We start from the raw sequence: 23,564 nt of genomic DNA, 5'->3' as shown, positions 1-23,564 counted from the left end.
ACAGACAGTCAAGCTCTCAGTCTGGTGTCCACGAAACCTATTCAGGCTTAGTCCATTGCTTGCTTCCAAGAAAGAAAGTGAAACCTCTTTAAAGAATCTAATAAAAATTATAGAAAAATAGTTATTTCCCTTTGGTTGCTGTCTACAGTTAAAGTAAAAAGAAAACCCCTCCCTTAAGGAACTCAGGTATGTGTGGGTATGGGAAGATAGTGGGGAAACACGCTAGGTAGTGGGGAAGATGAGTGCTACATACCAGACGACTCTACTGAGTAAACGATCTGAGCGGGGCAGGAAGGAAGTTGTGGGAGAGTCCCTGCTCTGCCAAGGCCGGCAGCCCCCGATCCCCCACTGTGGCTTGGTGACTCTGATGAAAGTGGGTTGCAGTGGGTGGCCAGGTGGCCTTCAGCTGTACCTGAAACCTGTCCACAGCCCTATCTTGTCCCTGGTGTCGCTCTGTTTCTCTCTGGATAGACCTAGCTACAGTTTGTCACAAGGTTGGCATTTGAAATATGGTAGGGTTTCCATTTAACAAATGACACTCCTGTGCCAAGCAAAAAAAGGTTTGATCTTTTTTCTTTTTGTTTATACTTCCATAGGAAGAACTGTCTAGTCATTCAAAAATCTTAAGATAACAATAGGTTCCAGATTTTCAAATATATTACCTAATATAAACAATGTATCTACAAATTGTAACATGCAGAAAGGTATTTTTTAAGATTAAGAGTGTCAGACTTTCTAAATGTACTTGTTAATTTTGACATCTACAGTTGTGTCTTGCACACGGTGGATACTTAAAAGATACATGAGCCTTAATTTGATTTTACTCTCATGGGTGGCTCTTGAGGGCAGGATTGACACCGTGCTAAGATCTAGCGGTCATATTCCAACCAGGCCATCCCATTATTCTGAGTTCTCATGAGAGCTCCAGAGAACAATGCTTGAGAGCTAGCTTCCTTGAACATGACTGCACAGAACTTTCAGATTCACAGTATGAACGTGAACTTCCTTTCAAGAGTTTCATTTCTTTCTTATCTAAGAAATGTTTTGTGATTCCTGACAATGATAGTGTGGAGAAACAAAGGACTGCAGTTAAAACAAAAAAAAACCCATAACCACTGGTTTTCTAATGTGCTTAACATGAGAATCTCTCACTCATTTCCTAAAAGCTGAAGTAAATTGGTGTTCAGTTATAGATTTTCAAAAAGTGTAAAGGTCTTTCAAATATTATCTAGTCTACACTAGGAGAAAATTCTTGAATCCTCTCCTCACCATTAGTATATTTCCACTAAGTTACTATATTTCCAGTAAGGGTTGAACTTCTGAGCCACGTCCTCTCAGAGCAAGGCTGGGTATAAAGGGCTGGGTGATCTTCAATAGACCCAGAAATAGAACCAGCCACTGTTCCAGAGGTGGTGGGGGTAGATGGCAGGGTCCTAGACTCAGCTGCATGTTCTGGGAGAAAATTCAGGCTGGCAGGCAGAACCCAGACTTTCATGGCTATAGGAACCTGTAATAAGGACAGAATGATCACTGGTGTCTGGCAGATCCATGACGGGGGGAACACAGTGGTGGCAACCCCAGGATGTACTGATTGGAGACACAATATAACAGGATAATAAATAGGTCAGGATGCAGGTCAGTCTGTAATGAGTTTCAGGGGCAGGATTGTAAACTACATACTCTGGTCTATAAAGCCCCTCAACCTGACCTCCTACCTGTAGTGCTGCCCTCATGATGTGCCACCTTCCTCCTAAACCTCAATACCCCCATCACCCTGGCTTTCTTTCCAACCACAGAATACCAAGCTCCTTGGCACCCCAGAGCCTTGGTCATTCAAATTTCTGCTTAAATGTCTTCTCATAGAGACTTTCTCAGGACACTCCACATGATTCCATTATAATTATCTGCACGACCTTGAGGACCCCTCCCCCCAATTATCTATATCTTCTCCACTATAATGTAAACTCAATGAAAGCAAGGTGTCTGTTTTTCTTGTTCCTGTTGTATCATCTAATTATCCCAGGTACTTTAATAGGTACCTAGCATATAAACATTGAAATGCATGATTGAATGAACAAATTAATAAATTGGCTAAAAAGGAATTACTCCATTCAGGACAGGGGACTGATAAGATAAAAGTTTCTATAACTAAAAATATTTAAAACCAAATCCTTGACTAAATAACAGGGTTTAGGGAGAAAAGGAAGGCTGTCGCCAAATACAAAAGTCTTAATAAATGCAGAGAGAATTAAGAGATGGCAGGAGTGAGGTGGAGGCGGAGGTCGTGCTGAATAGCTTGAGCCTCCTCAGGGGAGAACAAACCATTAGAAAATAGTGGGAAAGCCCAGGTTTGGACATAGCAATGGGAGAATGCCAGCCCTTCCTCTTGCTTTGAGAAATGTGGGAGAATAAATAAACCTCACTCAAGAGGATAGAATGGAAAGATAACATTAGGTTACAGTTAAGGGACATTTGGATAAAGCCATCTGCAGAAATGTTGTGGATATAGTGGGATTTATTCATGATGGTATATGGAAAGTGTGGAGGGGGAGGAAACATCTTAGAAGAGTATGAGATGGGGGTGAAGAAGACTCTAGTAGTAAGAAGAGCAGAGTCCCATGAGGGACAAGGGAAGAAAGATTTTTCTATTTTGGAGATGTAGGATTTACAGAGATGATAGAGCACAAGCGATCCGCCTCAAACACGCAACTTTGCTGCAAGTTTTTAGGGAGTCTGGCAGGACCTGGTCTAATCTCAGAGAACAGGGCCCAACTGTCCTGTATGACAGTAAGGACCCTGATCTGGGCACGCTTCTGAAGACTCACACAGTGAGCATAGCTATTCACCCAAATGCTATGGAATGGTAGTCTTATGTCAGGCACTGGTGGTGGGAAGCAGCAAAGAGGTTAAGTTGAACTAAGAAAAGAATAGTACATTTCTTGCCCCTGCTCTCACAATTCACTCGGTTCCATAAGCTACTTTTCCCCCCAAATAAATAAAGCAAACCTAGTGGATGGGTGCCAACAGCAACTGGTTCACTGTGACCTGCCCACCCAGACTCCATATCCTGACACCCTTTGTGCTGTAAGGTGGACAGCTAAGGGCACACCAATTCTTTTAAGGTAGTAGAGAATCACTGAGTCACTGAATAAAACCTTTGGTCTACAGCTGAGCATTCATTTGGATTCTTAAATTATGTGCAACAGTTGTTTGTTATCGATTCCCAGAGTTGCAATGTAAGAGGTAATCCCTCACATTGAGTATTCATTTAATGGGCACACCCTGTATGTAAAGTTGCTTGACATACGCGACTCAATTTACTCGTCTCAACAGTCTTGAAATGTGAGCACTATTAACTATTATCCTGCTTTTACTAATGAGAATGCTGAGTCTTATGGGGCTAACTTATCACACACACACTGCACCTAACTTCAAAGGCCCTCTTCTTTCAAGTACATCTCACCTCTGGAACCACACAGAGTAAGGCTCAGTTTCACAGAAGCGGTTACAGTTTGTGTCAAAGCAATGTGCTTTGAGAAAACTAAAGTTGGAAGGAAGAAACAACATGCTTGTTAGATGTAGCTGCAGTTTGAAAGGTTTTTGGTTCCAATAGTATTTATGAAGAACCATGTACCCCCTCCCCCACAGTGATCAACCTGACGATCACTGAGAAAGAATTTGACACTCCTCCAGGTACTGACACTGTCAGGACATATCTGGGAGGAAGAACAAAGAGGTAGAACTCAATATGATATATTTAGTCTAATGTCCTTAGTCTGTGGGAGAGCAGGCAGAGAAGAAAACAGTCAGGGTGAATGACACCAGAGGTTCTGTCCAAAGGGGGACAGGAAGGGGACAGGACATCATGGAGGTACTAGAACTTGAACTGGGCTTTCTTGTGAATTAGCTTATTAAAGAGAAACCAGAAATTTGTCCTTGAATAATGTTTCCTGTAAATGATCAATTTCTTTTTAACTGTTTGGTCTGACTGGGAGTCGGCTTAGGAGCTTGGAGTGGCTGCAATAGAGGAAAATCTGGTATTTTCCCCAGTTAGCCCAAGTAAAAAGTATTGTTGCAACTGCATTGGGGCAGGAAGGGTAAAGAAAGTCCCCTAGTTGGTTGTCAGCTGGGTGGAATCCGAGGTTACAATAGAACGGAGTGTGTCCTCAGTCAGCCTTCCTGAAATGGTGGAGCAGCCTGTGGAAAGGGGTGGTTAATGGCATGTGTGCTTGGGTTTGTCAACCAGGGCTTGTTTGGTTGAAATAAGAAAGCGAAAGGTCGTAAGGCCAGAGAAAACTTCTCTTTTTGAAAGCGGTTTCCTGACAGACGGTTGAAAGCTTCAGACCCCAGCCCACCCAAACCATTCGAGGCGCAGGGCATGGGCGAGGCAGAAGCGTCCGCAGCGCCTTGGGGAAGGAGGCCCATGGAGAAGTTTCAAGCGGTGCTGGACCTGCACCTCAAGCATCGCAACGCTCTGGGCTATGGCCTGGTGACCTTGCTGACCGCGAGCGGGGAGCGCATCTTCTCCACCGCAGTGTTCCAGTGTCCCTGCAGCGCCACCTGGAACCTGTCGTATGGCCTGGTATTCCTGCTGGTACCCGCGATGGGACTCTTTCTCCTGGGCTACGCGCTAAATGCCCGCACGTGGCGACTGCTGACCGGCTGCTGCGCCCCAGGCACCCGCTCGAGCTGCGGCTCCTGCCGGCGCGGAGTCCTGGTGTGTGCGCAGCTCAGCGGGATGGCCGCGGTCGCGCCCCTCACCTGGCTGGCCGTGGCGCTACTCGGGGGCAACTTCTATGAGTGCGCTGCTAGTGGAAGCGACATCCTGGTGCGGTGTTTGTGCCCCGGGGGTGACTCCGCCTGTGCCGCCCAGCTGCCCCTGGTGCCATGCAAGGGCAGCGCTCCCGAAGGGCCGGACCTCCGGAAGGAGCTCAGGGCCCAGTCGCAGGTGAGGTGCTGGCGTAGGACGCTGGGGGAGGAGCGGAGAGAGGCGGGCTTCTGCGGGGCGGACCGGGTGAAGTAGAAATTGGTGCCCGTGTACCAGATAAGTGACACCGAAGACAAATTAGAATGGCTTCTTCCTTCTAATGAGCCGACAGCAAATATTTAAATAAACTGAATGAGAAAGAGGGAAGGCACTCATATAGTCGCAGGCACCTACTCTGGGCCAGACACGGCGCTAGACCCTTTACCTCCTACGTCAAGTTGTTTGCCCAGCCAGAGCAAGGCAGAAGAATTGTTACAATAAAATGAGTCTTCCTGGCTCTAAAGCCAACACCCTACACTGCTTCCGGGCATATAAAACTCAGAGGTTCTTGAAAATGAATGCTTGTTCATTAGATTTGCCAAAATTCCACGTCTTGAGTTCTAGTGGAGTGATATATAAGTATCTCCCTGGCCCTTTGACGTGACTTGGAATATAACTGACTTGCTAAGCCAGCAGACGTACTGAGGGGCTTGGGAAGTTACTGCTACTCCTTTTTCTTAAGTGATTAAGACCTAAAACTGTTGCTTGTTCATCATCATGACTGCTGAGTAGTTCAAACTTTATCTGAGGATCTTAACATTTTTTTGTGAAACAGGTGACTAGATTAGTATTTTGTTGTGTTTTCCTAGGTACTGGGCTGGGTCCTGATAGCAGCTGTTATCATCTTCCTTCTGATTTTTACATCTGTCGCCCGATGCCTGTCTCCAGTTAGTTTTCTGCAGCTGAAATTTTGGAAAATCTATTTGGAACAGGAGCAACAGATCTTCAAAAGAGAAGCCACAGAGCATGCAAACAAATTGGCAAAAGAGAATGTTAAATGTTTCTTTGAGTCCTCGCATCCAAAGGAATCCAAAACCCCAAGCATGAAAGAGTGGCAGCAGATTTCCTCAGTATATACTTTCAATCCGAAGGAACCGTACTACAGCATGTTGCACAAATATGTTAACAGAAAAGATAAGAATGATAGTATCAGATCTGCTTCAGGAGATACAGTGATTCCTGCTCTTGACTTTGTAGATGCATCTGGTATGACTAGTGATGTGCCCTTATGAATGAATAGAAAAAAATTTCTTTTGAGTTTTTGCTTCATTAAAAAAAATAAGCATTAGGATTGTTTATGATGGCTTTCATCTTTTGGTCTTCCCAAGTGTGGAGACATGGAATTTTAGATCTGAAATAAAAATTTAGAACTTTACCTCTTTATTATATTAATTATTTAAAAAAAGAAGTGAGGTTAAATGATTCACTCAAAGTGACAAACTGTAACTAGATCAGCAGTTTTACATCTCTATTCTAGGGTCCTTTTCACTGAATAATAATGCTGATTTTCAAATTAAAAGACTTCAGTGGCAAAGACAGTGAAAGAACAATTGAATTTCAGACCTTTCTTTTAGATTATCTGTTGTTAATTTCAAGTTGACTTTCTTGCAGGCAATACCTTCCTTGTTTGGAATTTTAAAATACTGATATTTTATGTCTCTAATGTAATTACTAAACAAAAATACAAAAATTCATCATGAAAAGGAAAGTAAACTTTTTAAAATGCAAAATTGAAAACTGAGTTTATGGTAATTTCAGGCAATAATTGTTGTTCTCAGTTTGTCAGATCAGAGGGAAATTTTAAAAGCTGTTTATTATGGTAAATTTCAAGTATGCACAGAAGTACAGAGGATAGTATTACAAACCTCTATATAGTCATTACACAGACTCAACAAATGGAGAAGTCAGATAAAACCAATACCATACAAATAAATATCGACCTATAAATTGTGAGTTGATTTAGATTAGGGGAAGAGGGAACTGGGAAAGTCTGTGAGAAACTGAAGTCTGTAAAGTAGGAGAAGAGCATTTCAGTTTGCAGGAACAGTATGTGCAAAGACTGAGATGAGAAATATCTTAGCAGAACTGGAAGCCTTAAAGGTAAGTGGGAAAAAATGAGCAAGGGACAGATGGTGGAGCCCCTTGAAGTCATGCAAAAGATTTCGGTTTTCATCCTCGGAGCACTTTAGAAAGATTGATCTGCTTTTCTTGTAGAAAAAGGAATGGAAGGGGGAAGAGGGAGAGCCAAGGTGGAAATGGAGAGACTATAATCAGGAGGCCACAGCAGTGGAAATAGGCAGGAGTGAACTTGAACTGGGTTGGTGGTGATGAAGATAGAAAAACGGAGATAGCTTCAAGGTTGATTTTGATTATAGACATAGATAGAATTTGTTGATGGAGATGATGCAAGGATTTGTTGGGAACAACGATATCTACCGATAAATTCTGTTGCTTGATGACGCGAGGATTGAATTTTCAGGGGACATTAGATTGTCATTCCTGCCCATCCTACAAATTTATGGCTATTTTGTGCATTTAAAAAATGAGATATGAAAACTTTAAACTGTAAAACAATTGAGCACTGATTAGCCCTCTTTCCTCTCTTGGCAGACTCTTGTGCCAGCTTCTATCACAGGGTCATTAAAAAGAACTAGTCAGCAGGGCTGAATGTCCTGTTATTGAGAGTCATATATAACAAGAAAGCTCATAGCAGAAACTTCATTGTCAGTGTTTTTCTATTCCCTAATGAATACTTTTGAAAATCATATCATGACTGCTTTCATTTTTGCTTCCTTTATTTTATTTCCCAATTTCTTTTGCATATTTTTCCCTTCCAATACTTTTTTGCTCTGGTCTACCTTTTATTCTGACATTGTTGATGTCATTCCTTTGTAATATAGTCTTTCCAGAGGAAGTCATATACTCTGTGTCTACACAAATATTATAAATGTAGTTCTGCAACTTTTTCACATAAAATATAATTGTTCCATGCACGTATATGACAATTTACCTCACAAAAAAATTACTGCATAGTATTCTACCGATCAGTATAGGTATGATCCCTTTTTTGTTAAAAAATTACACACACAACTATACACATATATTCATAAAGTATATAAAGATAAACACCAAATTGTCAAACGTGGTCAATTCTGGAGACTAATAAATGGGGGAGGGGATTTGTTTTTAAACCTCACACACATCTGATCTTTGGATTTTTTGGTAATGAGTAATAAATATTAACTGTGTCATTAGCAAAGATTAAAAAGGACCCTTACACTGGTGTAGGATTTTATATTCAACAAAACAGTTTTGCATCTTTCACTTCCTTTCATTTTCATGTGTATACCCATGTAGGATACCCATGAAGCACATCACTCACACAAGTGAGGAACTGAAGATTAGAGAGCTTACACTACTAGTCCAAGGTTACATGTCAACAAAAGCAGAACTGAAGCTGGGAAGCTGACCTCTCTGGATCATGAGGTTCAAAGTGGCTATTTGGCTGCTTTTATTACAGTTTTTTTCCCTTTTTAGCCCATGTGCCCTTGTAAGCAGAGAAGATAAAGATGTCCTAGTGGCCCCAATATTTTTCATCTCATTCAGAAACTTGGCAACTATTGATAGCTAAAACCATTTTGAACAACCACAGTGAGATCAAGACACAGCACAATTATGTCATGATGGGAATATGTCACTGCTGTTTGATAGTACACACTACTCATCTTAACCTGGCCGCAAACATGCCACATCTTGGACTCAAGGAGCATTTATTTCTACACTCCATGTATGTTTATTTGCTGGCTCGCCAAATGAGTCTTCATAAACACCCTGGCTTTACACTGCCCTAAAGCCGTAAGCTTGGAAAAGACTCAGACAGAGCATCTAATATTAATATTTGTTGATAAACAATCATATTGTTCTAAGAGATGATTCTACAATGTATTGAGTACTGGTAAGATGATACAATTTACAGAGCATAAGTTTATGCATGGTTTCTTTGCTCCATCCAAAGCCATGGACAGAAATATAGTCTATGAACTGATTAAAGAAGCAAGTCCTGAGGGAAGCATTCAAAAATAGAGTTAGCCATGTACACAAATTTCTTTGGCTGAAAAACATCTTGGAACGCCTAAGTCTCACAACATCTTGCATCTTATCTACCAGGTGGCCTATTGTAAATAACCCTTCCAAAGACAAGAGATGGAGAAATACTCCCTGTCTGAGTCAGTCCCAGCAGCAGCAACCACTGTCTATTTTGTCAGCAAGAAACTCCCACTGAGTGCCTACCATGTGTCAATCACTGGGCCTGCCCTGAGCACTAAACCATTAGTTGATCTTATTTTCTCTCTTCTTCATTACCAACTTATGAAATACCTGTTGTGAATTGCAATGTAAGGGCTATGAAATTTATTATATTGCATTCTTATCTAAGGAAAGATATCTGTATCAAAGAAAGGACATGGTCTGTCAAGATCCTTTGCCACAAAGAGCAGAGCATTAAAAATTTCCAAATGAAAGAAAAATTCTACAAGATTAGGTAATTTATTATCATTTTTAAAATTGTGAGATATCAAACATAGAAAAGAGTATATGAAACACTTATGTACAATTTAAAAAATAGTGACAAAGCAAACATCTATAGGATCACCACAGAGGGAAAAGAGATAGTATATTTCCAGTATCCCCAAAACCCCATGCCCACGGTGCCTCTTCACAATCTCAACTCTTTCTACCTAGAAGTGGGAAGCGATCATTTCCTTACTTTTGTAGTCAGCAGGGTGGAGCCCCAGAACTCACCAGACCAATCAGATTCAGATTTGGCCATAAACGTGGGAGGCGGAGTCAGCGCATTAAAGATGGCAGCCGCCTGCTCAGCTGTTGGGAGAATGACCCCACAGAGGGAAAATAGCGACTATCTTCTAGCCCTGGCCTCAAGGCAACACACCTCAGTCTGCTCCCCATATGCCTCTGATGCCACCCAAGTCACGGACCCTCCACTGGAGCCCAAGGTGAGTGACTATGAACGAGTGAGTCTGTGTGCGGGCTGTTTAAAAGGACACCTGGGTTTCCCACAGCCTTCTGTCCCACCTGGATGGTTGGAATCCCCACTGTTTTTCACAGCCAGAAGTTGTGGGGGACTCTTCTTCCTGGCACTAGTACTCTCGGCTGGGGAACCTGGAGTGGGCCTGAAGTTCTTCACTCTCCCGGGGGTAACCTGCGCGGCTGACGTATTCCTCCCTGTTTTCAACCGCCAAAGGTGTGGGACCAGCCTGGTTCGCCTCTCTGCCCCTCCTACGAGTCTTGACGTGGCTTCTTCTTTATATCCTTAGTTATAAAACTCCTGTTCACCCAGACTTCAGATGGTTCTCCAGGTTGATTTTTCTGTAATTTAGTTGCAATTTTCATGTGTTCATGGATGGAAGCAGACATGGTGTTTATCTACTCCACCATCTTAGATTTCCTCTTATTATCTGCTTTTATGTTTGTTTTTGTTTGGAAGATTATGTCTAGAACAACTTACTTATTTTAATTGCTGTGTAATATTCCACTGCATGAATATACCATCTATAATAATCTAGTTGTCCATTTATCTGCTGATGGACACTTGGGTTGTTCTCAGTTTCTGATTCTTATGAGCAATGCTGGAGTGAACATTCACGTATTTGTATCTGGTATATATGGATGAGTGTTTGTTCAGGGTGTGTTCTTAGGAATAGATGGTAACACAAGGACATGTACAAATTCTAGTTTGTTAGATAATGTTGAATAATTGCCATAATGGTCGTGCTGCTTTACACTACTGTGAGACTTCCCAATGCTTCTTATCTGTGTAACACTTGTTATTTCCAATTACTTACTTTTTGTCACTCTGGTGAATATGTAGTGGTGTTTTTCACTGAGGTTTTAATTGGCATTTCCCTGACTGGTAAAGGCTTTTCCACAGCTTTTTATATGTTTACTAGCCACTTGGATGTCCTCTTTTATGAAATACCTAGTCAAGCATTTTGCCATTTTTTATATGGAGATTGTTGGTCTTTTCCCTGTTGATTCATAAGATTTCATTATTTCATTCAGTTAAACCAACAAATCTTTATTGAGTGCCTGCTATGTTCTGGGCATATTTTAGGTGTTTAGGTACATCAGTGAACCAACAGCAAAGACCCTGACCTTGTAGAGTTTACATTCTAAGGAGAGAGAGAGAGAGATAATAGACAGTAAGCGTTATATATAAAGAAGTAAATAATTGGGTATGTAAGGAGAAAAAGAATACTGTAAAAAAAATGAGAATACTCTAAGAGGCATTAGAAATGCTGGAAGTTAAAGAACTATTACCCTCATTGAGATGTAACCTTTGAGCAGAGAGACTTGAAAGGGTGGCCTGAGATGTGAGCTAGGGGACAAAGGTAGGCCATGAGGTCAGAGAGGTAAGGGGGTGGAAGACAGATCATATAAAGCATTTGGGCCATTGTAAGGAGTTTGGTTTTTGCTCTGAATGCACTGAATAACCACCTCACACATTCCCTAAAACACCTAAATTATCTGATGACTGAATCAGCCCATTGGATACCCTGGGATAATCAACAGAAGGCAAGAATTTGCTGATAAAAAAAAGGAAGTAATGCTCCCTTTTAGACTATAGATGTCCATAGCCCTGCAATTAGGGAAATGACGCCTAAGACCTAATGGACTTTGTTACTGTGGAATTAAAATCAGATGGGAAGTGTGTGTGTGTGTGTGTGTGTGTGTGTGTGTGTGTGTGTGTACATGAGTTCTCTTTTGGTGCCTTGCATACATTTTTATAGTCAGTTTTGCTAGGAGAATATTACTCTAGAAAACTTGATTTGATAAGATTATTGATAATGGTCAGAAATGAACTTATATATCCAATAGTTACAGATTGCTTTTAAAACTCTATAGCTCACTTTTCAGAGATTCTCCATGTCAAATTTTGGGCTCCATTTAAGTAATTCCCTCATGTTCACCATGAACTTCTTAATACATTCACTTTCAGTCATTCAAGAAGAAACATCCAAACATATATTGAGAATACCTACTATATGTGGGAGTTTTATAATACCATGATTAAGAACTCAGTCACTGGAGACAAAGTACTATTTACTGTGTGGCTTATGAACTACAGAAACTTATTTCTCACAGTTCTGGAGGCTAGAAGTCCAATATTAAGGTACCAGCAGATTCGGTGTCTGGTGAGGGCCCATTTCCTTTTCATAAATGGCCATTTTCTTGCGGTGTCTTCACATGATGGAAGGGGCAAGAGAGCTCTCTGGAGTCTCTTTTATCAGGATATTAATCCCATTCATGAGAGCAAAGCCTCCCAAAGGCCCCACCTCCAGATTCCATCAATTAGAGATTAGGTTTCAATATATGAATGGGGGGCAGCGGACACAAATATTCATGTCCTAGCTGAGCCTCTACTAAGGATGTGACCTTAAACATCTCTCCAAATCTAAATTTCAGCATCTACAAAATGTAGAACAATCATATTACTTACCCAGATGATTTTTGGAAAGATTAAATGAGATAGTGCCTAGAAAATGCTCAATAAACAAAATTTGTTGTTATTGTTGTAAGGCAGTAGTTTGAATGGATTGAAGAAAAAGTAGAGAAATAACATGTAATCTGTTCTCTTAAGAAGTTTGTAGGCAAATAACTAAACAGTTAACCACAATAGAAATAAGAATAAAATATACTGTAATAGAAATGTAAGCAAAATGTTTTGAGAAAAGAGAAAACAAATTCTCCCTAGGATTTTTGGAGAAATTTTCATTATAAAAAGAAATGTTTTAGCTAAGCCTTGAGAATAAGTTAGATTCCACTCATCAGGGAGAGATTGAAAAGTCAAGTTTACTGAAAGTATAATCTCATAAACTCACAGGCTACCCAAAGCCACCCAATAAAGGCCTGTCCTAGTACATTCCTACTAACCAATGTTGCTTTGGAACATGGTAATTAGCAACAAGTCCTAAAGGATTCTCTCTGGGATGCCATTTCAGGGTTTTTCCACAATAGCTCATCCCTCTAGAGTGCTCTTTTCTTGAATTCATCCTCTTTTGGGGAGCATGGTGATTGTATTTTTCAATGTGATGATTCATTCAGTATGTGTAGGACTTTTTAAAACATGGTGGCAGTTTAAGAATCTATCTAATTCAAACCAATATTTCTATGGAAAACTAACTCTTTCAAAAGTCTTCCCAGCATATTTGCAGTGTCTGGTGATCCTTTTTCAGGTACTGAATGGCATTTGTGGACATAAATATTTTGCTTTGACATTGTGGATCAAAACAAATCAACTCCTTCCTATATTTAAAGCTCTTAGGTGCTCTTCTCCTTTGTCTCCTTTCCTCAACAATTTGCTTTTTCCTAGAGTCAGTCACTTACATTTAGCGCTGGTTTAACACACTGAATCACTTTGTCTCGGGGGTCAGGTGTAAGGTGCTGAGATGAGTTTCTAGTTTCCCAGAGTCTGTCTCCCCTGATTCTAGATTATTGCAATAGTCTTTTACTTGGTTTACCTGTCTGTAGTTCCTCCTTCTTCCAATCTCTCATTCCTGTAATTGCATAATTAATTTTACCTAACACTGATTCTGTCACCCTGATTGAGAGATCCCTACTATTTGTCCTATCAAATCTAGACTCTAAGCTCCATGTAAGAAAGAGGTTACCACTCAATTTCTGAAAAAAGGAGCTAAGTGTATTGCTTGCTAAGCAAAACAGAACTGTGCTTGTAGGGCACAGGCTCCTTAAACAAAGAAATTTGCTGATCTTACAGAGGGTTTGAGACAGTGGTAGATTTCAAGAATTTGTGGACTTTTTGAAGTGAGAATTGGCAGAATTTTAAGCATAGAAGTACAGTTATTGGAGTAACTGATTGGCTGACTTTCAGAAGTGTGAGATTATCACTGATTGGTTGACTTTTAGCATCATGGTTACTGAAGCAAAGTTGTTAATGGTCAACTGGGACAGGTTTCAATTTGGTTCTAGTAGTTTCTTATTCAAGGCTTGAGTCTGTGTCTCTTTCTATGTCCCAATTCCTTTCTTGAATTTGGGGGATAGGGAAATTTTATTTTCACATGATTAGAAAGAGACTGTCTGATTTTGTTCCCCACTGTATGCCCAGTGCTTAATATTGTTGCTTAGTAAACAGATCTATTATACATTTCTTTACCTGTCTGTCTTAGTCTGTTTGGGCTGCTATAGCAAAATGCCATAGACTGGGTGGCTTATAAACAACAAAAATTTATTTCTCACTGTTCTTGAGAATGGGAAGTCCAAGATCAAGGCACTGGCAGATTCACTGTCTGGGGAGAACCTGTTTTATGGTTCATAGACAGCTGTCTATTCACTGTAACTTCACATGGCAGAAGGAATGAGAGATCTCTATGAAGAGTCTTTTAAAAGGGCACTTATGCCATTCATGAGGGCTACATCCTCATGACCTAATCACCTTACAAAGGCCCCACCTCCAAACACTGTCCCACTCGGAATTAGGTTTCAACATATGAATTTTGAGGACACAAATATTCAGTTCATAGCACTGCTGTTCAAAGCCTTTAAAATCTACCTGCCCCCCACCTCCATCCCAAATGGCTACTCTTATTTTTCAATATTCCCCAATATATTACCTCTGACTTAATCAGGCCTTCTGACCATTATGCCGTGCCCGTTGACCAGTATGAAACAAGCAGGCTCAGTTGCACCTCCCCACTCAGTTGATTCTCTTGTCTGCCATTACCCTAATGTCTTGTCTGGAATTTGATTTTACCCTACTTATAAGCTACCATGTTTCCCCGAAAATAAGACCTAGCCAGACCAACAGCTATAATACATCTTTTGGAGCAAAAATTAATATAAGACCCGGTATTTTATATATTATATTATGTTATGTTATATTATATTCTATTATATTAAAGACCCGGTCTTATATTATAGTAAAATAAGACTGGGTCGTATATTAATTTTTGCTCCAAAAGATGCATTAGAGCTGATGGTCCGGCTAGGTCTTATTTTCGGGGAAACATGGTAACAGATAACGTATTACTGTATCACGGAAGCTGACAGAAAAGATGAAATTTCTGGGTCAAAGACAAAAAACTATATTAATCACAGCAGATTAAAGAACGTGAGCATCATTTTTGCATTGGTTCCCCTTGCCGCCAAGGGTAAAACACAGAAGGCTAAGATAGAGACCTGCACCCACAGCAGATTGCATTACTAGAAAGAACACTGAGCTTGGGGCACCACCATTTTATAGGAAGTAGTAATCAAGCCTGATCGTTACACAAAAGGGAGCTTACTTCATCTCTCAATGTTGTTTGCTGCAAAACCAACCCTGAAAAATGGCCTGGGTAGAAAGCAGTCAGAGCTTTGCATTCTGGCATACTAGTAAGACATATAAGAGCATAAGAGACTCATGGAGGACTGCCTCCCAACACATATTTTCTATCTTTTAAGCCCCATCTCAATCGTACTTTCTCCTCAATGCCTTCCCCAGCTACATCAGTCCACAGTAATGTCTTTCTCCTCTCAGCTCTTATGACTTCACCTCTCAAACTCATGTAGCACTTGGTCACATACCTCTCTGTATCATATTAAAACTATATGTTTTCTCTTTCCAGCATGACTTCAGGCTTTTGAAGACTTAAAAAGAAAGGATTATTATTCAAATGCCACAAAACAACAAGTGAGATAAGACAAGTTGATAAAAACAAATGAGAAAAATTAAACATTTTATTATTTTATTAAGAAAAAATTTTCAGTATTGCAAATATTTCTTGAAATTTTAAGAAACAAGGCACATAACCATAGGGAAAAAAAATATCAACAACCAGAGGCTGCATTTTGGTAATTACATTATCATTCTCAGACTTGAAAACCATGTGTTCATATATGTTGGTCTTTGGTTTGTGACACTCCATTTCTTAAAGGTAGATTATAGCATAAGAAAAACAATTATATAACCATATTTAATATTTTTATTATGATAGAAAAGAAATAAAATTTAAAAGACAACACTTTTTTTTTTTCATGGAGTACCCACTATCAACTTGGGTTATTGATGTTCCAAAAAACACAATTTGGGATACAGTAATTCAGATAATTAGAGGCAGATGGAAAATTAATGGTTGTTTGGCTTACTTCACAATATTCTTAAATCACATAGTCTATCCAAAAATAGCAACTTGGATAAACTCAAGGCTGAGACATGGTCTAACTATGGGGCGACTTATTTCAATGGCCAAGCAAGTAGATAGATACATAGAGGATTCATTAAATCATAATTTATTTCATGGAGACCAGATAATCATGAGTTTAGGCATCTTTAAAGACACTTAAAAGCACTTGGAGAAAGGGTAGAGCATCAAAATAAAAAACAGATGTTTTTCCTCTTAAAAATCAAAACACTCCTAACCCCTTTCTTAGCTCCCAGCTCTGTTCAAGCTTTCTCGATGAGACAACTGTTCCTATCCAATTCATATGCAATCTAAGAAGACTAACTTTAATGATTCCACATTTTTTAACTTTAAAACTGCTTGACACTGTTCATACCAACAGAATTCCTCAATCTTTCCAGCCTCATAAGCCCAATTATCCTAGCTAGAAGCTGCTTAAATCTCCCTGCAGATGTCTAGTGAAGCTCTCTCTATATTTTATTTTCATAAAATCTGAATCTTTATTTCAGATCTTTTATATTCCTACTACAATTTGAGATTCAACAATTTACACTTATTAAAAATAATGCTTGGTAAATAGGGCTACTGGCAGTGAAGGACAACCGAAAGAAGTACTTCTGGTTTAAACTATTGGTTTGAAAGTACATATTCAACCACAATAAAACAAAAGCAAAGAGGTCTTTTGAATGTCATAGAGCAAATAACAGAATTGGAAAAAGCAACACAATCTTTAGAAGCTGAAAAGCAGATGGTAAGTGGTAATTGGCCTAACAGACCTGAGAAATCTGAATTCTAGGCCAGAACTGGAGAAAGATAAGAAGCAATATAAATTGTACCATGGAATTTGTAGGGAAAAAAAAGGATGGGTTCTCAGGAATTAGCAGCACCAGCCACCTCTGGAAGTGGGGCTGGAGGTGAGGCTAAAATCAGGATTGGTTGAAAGTTTGTTTAAGAACTGGTCCCTTAGATTTGTGTCTCCATTCCAAGTATCCGGACAACTACTCCGTCTCCTAACAAAAGATGGGAGTTGTAATCTCTAGATGCAGTTTTCCAAAAGATTTCTTAACTGAGGGACACTAGGCTACTTGAAGGCAGGGATACTACCGTGTTTTCCCGAAAATAAGACCTAGCCAGATCATCAGCTCTAATGTGTCTTTTGGAGCAAAAATTAATATAAGACCCGGTTTTATTTTACTATAATAGAAGACCATGTCTTTAATGTAATATAATATAATATAATATAATATAATATAATATAATATAATATAATATAATATAATACCGGGTCTTATATTAATGTTTGCTCCAAAAGATGCAGTAGAGCTGATAGTCTGGCTAGGTCTTATTTTCGGGGAGACATGGTATATTAAACAAATGGGAATTAAGTTAAAATGTATACGCAGAATTTTTATTTCCTCAGTCTTGCTCCCCAACCTGGTTCCCAGAATGCTGGACTTCAGGCCTGTGTTCTCCAGACACTAGGTCAGAAGAGCCATATCTAACAAATCTGACTATCTAAGAAAGGAGACTTCGATAAAATGATACATTTTGAGAGTCATATTTAAATTCCCCAACTAATCATCCTATGTTGAAGCGCATAATCTACAAGCTCCACCAAAGTTCATATTTTATAACATAAGTGGATAACTAAGGAGCTCCAGAGATTTGAGAAATGTATGAAAGACAAAAGCCAAACAAACAAAATTACTTGGAGGAAACAGAAGCAGTGTGCTTTTAAGGAAAAAAAAAACATTACTTTTCATGATTTTAGAGATAAAATAGGAGACCTTACATGTATGGAATAACTAGGATGAGGTTAAAGACATTTAGAGGACAAAAGAATTCTTGGAAATTAGTAACATGATAGCAGAAATTAAAAATGCAATAGAAGGATTAGATAATAAACTTGGGGAAATTTCCCAGGAAGTGAAGTATTAAGATAAAGAGAGAAGATAAAGATAGAAAAGAGAGAAAAGTAAAGAAAATTAGATGGCTAGTCTAGGAGCTATGACATCCTACAAATGAGACCCAGAAGAAAGAGAAAATGGGTAGACTAGAATAAGAAATCATAAAAAAACATTCAATATGTTTTCCCCAAAATGAACAGCACAGACTTCTATCTGACGAGCTCCATCGGGTGATCGGCTCAGTAGAAGAATGCAGGTCCGCAGTGAGATGCATCAGGGTGCGATGTGGGAACACTGGGGAAAAGGAGATTTTTCAGAGAAAGAACAGACCAAGTTTCCCAGAGAGAAGCAAAAATCAAATGTCATTGAACTTCTGAAAACAAATGGAAGCTGGATAATCATGTCTTCACAAACTTTATCTCCTTTTCACTGTCAGAAAGCTACTAAAGTAGGAACTCTTCCAGAAGAGGGAGTACACCAACAAAGTCATAGGATCAAGGAAACAAAGGATCCCATAGAATATCGGGGAGAAGGGACTCTGTAAGATGATGATGAAAGGAAAAGAGAAAAATGATAGTTCAGCTCTCCATAAGATTAGCCTGATACAGGTTGATCAAAGTTTAGGAAAGAAGAAAGTTAAAATTTTAACAAAATTATGAGTTCTTAATATTTTACTGGAAAAATCACTGTGACCTCTTTCAAATAGTGTGTGGTGGTTTTAAAACACGTCTACAGATTCTTTGAAATTCCTCCCTTCAAAAGATAAATTCCCTCCCTTGATTGTATGGTGGACTTATTGACTCATTTCTAATGAACAGAAAAAAAGTGGAAGTGATGATAATGCATCTTCAGACCCTAGGTCATAAAAGGTATTGCTGCAGCCTTTCTCTCTCTCTCTCTCTCTCTCTCTCTCTCTCTCTCTCTCTCTCTCTCTCTCTCTCTCTCTCTCTCTCTCTTCACCCCCCATCCCCCCATTACTCTCTCTGATGGAATTCAACTGTCAGGTTGTGAAGTCAATCAAGCAGCCACTGGAGAGGCCCATGTGGTGAGAAACTAAAACTTCCCGCTGATAGTCACATGAGTGGTCTGTCTTAGAGTTAAATCTTCCAGCTTTAGTCAAGCCTTCACATGACTGCATCTGACTCGACTGACATTCTGATTACAGCCTTGAGAGAAATCCTGAACCAGAAGCAGCCAGCTAAGCTCTTCCTAAATTCTTGACCTACAGAAACTGTGAGATAATAAATTGTTGTTATAAGCCACTAAGTTAAGAGGTGCTTTGTTACATAGCAAAAGGTAACTGATACATAGCCTTTTGAAATTTGCTAATTTATAACTATAAGGTCCATCCTCCCCTGTGATGCTGAATGACATGGCATCTTATTTTCTCTACTTGAATGTCCCAGGCTCCTCTTCTCCTGCTGGCCAAGAGACATTTTGGTGAGACTTTTACACTGCACTCTTGGGTAAAAAGAACTAATTTTGATAGGTTAAGGAACTGGGATTTGTATTTGCCCAACTACTGGTTGGTGAGCATCCTCTTCTTCCTGCGTCAAAGTTCTCAGCAACATCCAAATCTTATAAATTTGAGTCAGTTTTTCTTTTTCCCACTGCAATAGCTAAGCAATAATTCAACATCAAAAGGCTTGGGAAAGACTTCTTTAAGAAGATAAATTAATAGAAAACTTAATTTGTTTGAAAATATTGAGAGATTTATGCAAGTGGGGAAAGAGTTTGGGGATTAGTGATCTAAGAATACACAAAGCTAAGGGCGGCAGGTTAGCCCAGTTGGTTAGAGTGTTGTGCTGGTTCGATCCCCACATGGGCCATTGTGAGCTGTACCCTCCACAACTAGATTGAAACAACTGCTTGACTTAGAGGTGATGGGCCCTGGATAAACACACTTAAAATAAAAAGAAAATTAAAAAAAAAAAGAATAAAGTTATGAAAATGTAAAAATCTATTCTATTATTAACTTTAGGGAAAGCCAAAAGTTGTGGAGGAAAGGAAATCTACTCTTATTATCATATATGGTCGAGCGGTCAATAATGTTTACACAGTCATTGTAGTGTAACCCCTGACTATTGATCTAACCCCAATTACACTATACTAGGAAGAATGAGAATCAAGAAGTTTGCCTATGTCTGTGGTTAGGATGGCAGCTGTGTGAGAGAGTCTCATGTTTCTTGTGTGGGAATTTAAAAATCATGCCTCAAAGTGAAAAATCAAAAAAGAGCTATATAAGCATATTATGTATGGTATTTCAGGAAATGTAAAAAAAAAAAATGGTTACAAGAGTAGAAAGGAGATGCTCGTGTGAAACAGGAAGTGATAGAAGGCAGAGGTGGTAGAGGTCAAGGAGGAGAGCTAGGGAGATTATTTACACTCTCATTTGACTCTAAACTATTTGCATGAACACATTTTTAAAACATAAATTAAAAAGAAAAGAAATAATTACTAAAATGTACAGAGATAATCTGTAAATGTTACCGTTACTAATTGGTACTTTACATCTTTTGCAATGCCAAATTCTCTTCCAGGGGTACCCAAAATATGGTCCTTACATCTACAGAGAGGCATGTCTACATGACATTAATTTCTACTAAATATCTTCCAGTGTTTTCTGATCTTATTCAAAATGATCCTATGACGGGAGCCGTAATAATCTGCTCTTTGAGAAGAATCTTTTTGTGTCCTGAGATGGGACAAAATCTCTAGTGGTCACTTTAATCAGTTCTGGTGACTATTTTGTTTTCTCTATTGATTTAAAGGATGAAAAACAATATTCCAGTTATTTAATAGATTTTCTTCATTTTGACTTTCCCTTCTCTTTGCAATGTCACTCAAAAAATTTTAAACAGGTGCCAGCTTTATTTAATAAATTTTTATCAAGCGTTCGTTACATATCATAGTCTAGTGTGTGGTGGGGAGCAGGCCTGTAATCAAATAATTATAATGCACTTGGATTTGTATGAAGATTAGTGTGTGTACATGTCAGAGAAATAGTCTAGTGATAATTTGCCTGGGAGCTGCCTCAAATATTTTTGGAATGAGGCAAGGTATAAATTGATGAAGGAGTGGAAGAGAGGTGATGTGAGAAGGTTTTAGAGAACATGAGCCCTGAAGATGTTTTTGGAAGAATTGTTTACCAGGTATACAAGCAGGGGAAGAGCACTGCAGGAAGAAGGGACATGTGAAACAGAACAGAGGCACAAACAGTACTGTGTATTAAGGAATCAAATTACTTCAGCACTGATCTGAATGCAAGGACTGCAGAGGAAGGTAGAGGGCTGGTCACAGAGGCCTTCGTTTGTCATTATAGGGGACTTACACTTCACCCTGTAGACAATGGAGAGGCAGTACAGAAATCAGTAATATCATCAGATATAGATGGATCATCCTGGTGAAGGACTATTTTTACTTGATATTATGAAAATTATATATACTTATAGAAAAATAAAATACTATGATGAAGTGCTATAGACATAAATTTAAAACTTCTTAACATTTTTTGAAAAGTGTTTATTATGAAAAGTTTCAAGAATAAACAGAAGTAGAGAAAATAATATAATGAAGTCTCATGTACCCATAAGTCAGTTTCAACAATTATTAACTATTTACCAATTCTATCTATGCTTCAAAACACTTCCATCATTCCTAGATTATTTTGTGACACATCTGAATATCATATAATTTCATCTAATACTAATATGTAAGTGTATGACTCGTATATCTCAAAAGGAAAGGATACTTTGAAAAGAAATAGAATGAGTACATTGGCAGTTACAAAATAGTAGTCACGGGGATGTAAAATACAGCATAGGGAATATAGTGAATAATATTGTAATAATTATGTATGGTGTCAGATGGGTACTAGACTTATCAGGGGGATCACTTTGTAAGTTATATAAATGTCTAACCACTATGCTATACACCTGAAATTAATATAATATTGAATTCATCTGTAATTGAAAAATAAAAATATTTTAAAAACTCTTATCTAGAAGCTACCTGTTTTATAAATGTCCTCGATCTTTTAAAGTGATGTTAAAATGTGTTGTTTTTATTACAGAATATACATACGTCAAAGATTAAGTTGGAAAATACGAAAAACAAACAAACAAAATAGAATGTACAACACCAAGAGTGAACCATAATGTAAACTATGGGCTCTGGTGATTTTCATGTTTCAGTGTAGGTTTATCAATTGTAACAAATGTACCTGTCTGGTGGGAATATTGACTATGGGGGGAGGCTATGAATTTATGAAGGCAGGGGTATATGGGAAAGCTCTGTACCTTTCAATAAAGTCTTAATTAAAATAATAAAACAAAACCTAACCAAAAAACCTAACACAATCATCACACCTAAGAAATAACAATTTCTCAATATCAAATATACAGTCAGTACTTAAATTCCCATATCTCTCATAAAGGTATTACATTTTTGAATTGGGATTCAAATAAAGTCTATATACTGTAAGGTTTCAGTCTCTTAAATGTCATTTAAATCAATTCTCTATTATAGTCATTTGATTCATTATTTAAAAAATTTTTAAATGTGGTAAAGTACACATAATATAAAATTTACCAGCTTACCATTTTTAAGTGTACAATTCAGTAGTATTAAGTACTTCACATTGTTGTGTAACCATTACCACCATCCATCTCCAGAACTCTCTTCATCTTGCAAAACTGAAACTGTACCCATTAAAGAATGACTCCCATTCTTCTCTCCCCTCAGACCCTCATGACCACCATTCTATTTTCTGTCTCTGTGCACTTGACTAGTCTAGGTACCTCATATAAGTGGAATGATACAATATTTGTCTTGTGATTGGCTTATTAAGCTTAGCATAATGTCTTCAAGGTGCATCTATGTTGTAGCATATGACAGAATTTCCTTCCTTTTTTAAGGCTGAATAATATTCCATTATAAGTATATACCACATTTTGTTTATCCATTCATCTTCTGATGGTATGATAGTTAGGTTATTTCTATTGTGAATAATGCTGCTATGGACATCAGTATACAAATATGCCTCTGAGATCCTGCTTATGATTCTTTTCGATAGATACCCAGAAGTGGAATTGCTGGATCATATGGTAGTTCTATTTTTAATTTTTTGAGGAATCACCATACTATTTATACCATAGTGTAAATGTCACTGCACCATTTTACCTTCCCACCAACAGGGCACAAGGGTTCTAATTTCTCTGCATCCTTGCCAATACTCGTTATTTTCTGTTTTTTTTTTTGTTTTTGTTTTTGTTTTTTAATAATAGCCATCCTAATGGGTGTGAGGTGGTATCTCATTATGGTTTCTATTTGCATCTCCCTAATGATTGTGATGTCAAGCATCTTTTCATGTACTTATTGGACATTTGTATATTTTTTATGTATTCTGGACATTAATCTCCTATCAGATATATGAGTCACAAATATTTTCTCCTATCCCATGGATTGCCTTTTCACTCTGCTAATTTTGTCCTTTGATGCATATAAGTTTTTAATTTTGATGTAGTATAATTTATCTATTTTTTTCTTTCATTGCCGGTGCCTTTGGTGTCATATTTGGATTTTTAAGAAGATGTGAATCATAGATTCATATTGATAATTTCCAGTCCAAATCTGGACAACAAGGTTCTTTAAAAT

The 23,564-nt window shown here is 38.5% G+C and overlaps 2 protein-coding genes across 2 annotated transcripts in view; both read left to right on the top strand.

Annotated features, from left to right (window-relative positions):
• The first annotated feature begins 4,159 nt into the window (after positions 1-4,159).
• Positions 4,160-7,572, top strand: CALHM6 (calcium homeostasis modulator family member 6). Its single transcript, XM_019741334.3, has 2 exons — positions 4,160-4,948; positions 5,617-7,572. Exons 1-2 carry the CDS (start codon positions 4,379-4,381, stop codon positions 6,037-6,039), a joined length of 993 nt encoding a protein of 330 aa, XP_019596893.3. The 5' UTR covers positions 4,160-4,378; the 3' UTR covers positions 6,040-7,572.
• Positions 6,781-23,564, top strand: part of CALHM4 (calcium homeostasis modulator family member 4) — a 75,192-nt gene continuing 58,408 nt past the window's right edge. Inside the window, exons 1-2 of the mRNA XM_074333470.2 lie at positions 6,781-6,907; positions 9,581-9,819. Of these exons, the coding sequence (XP_074189571.1) occupies positions 9,773-9,819 (47 nt within the window). The 5' untranslated portion in view covers positions 6,781-6,907; positions 9,581-9,772. The remainder of the gene's footprint in view (positions 6,908-9,580; positions 9,820-23,564) is intronic.

This window comes from Rhinolophus sinicus, chromosome 2 (genome assembly GCF_057876585.1).
Source record: "Rhinolophus sinicus isolate RSI-liver-muscle chromosome 2, RSI-T2T, whole genome shotgun sequence".
NCBI classification, from domain to species: domain Eukaryota; kingdom Metazoa; phylum Chordata; class Mammalia; order Chiroptera; family Rhinolophidae; genus Rhinolophus; species Rhinolophus sinicus.
This window is presented reverse-complemented; position numbering and strand designations above follow the sequence as displayed.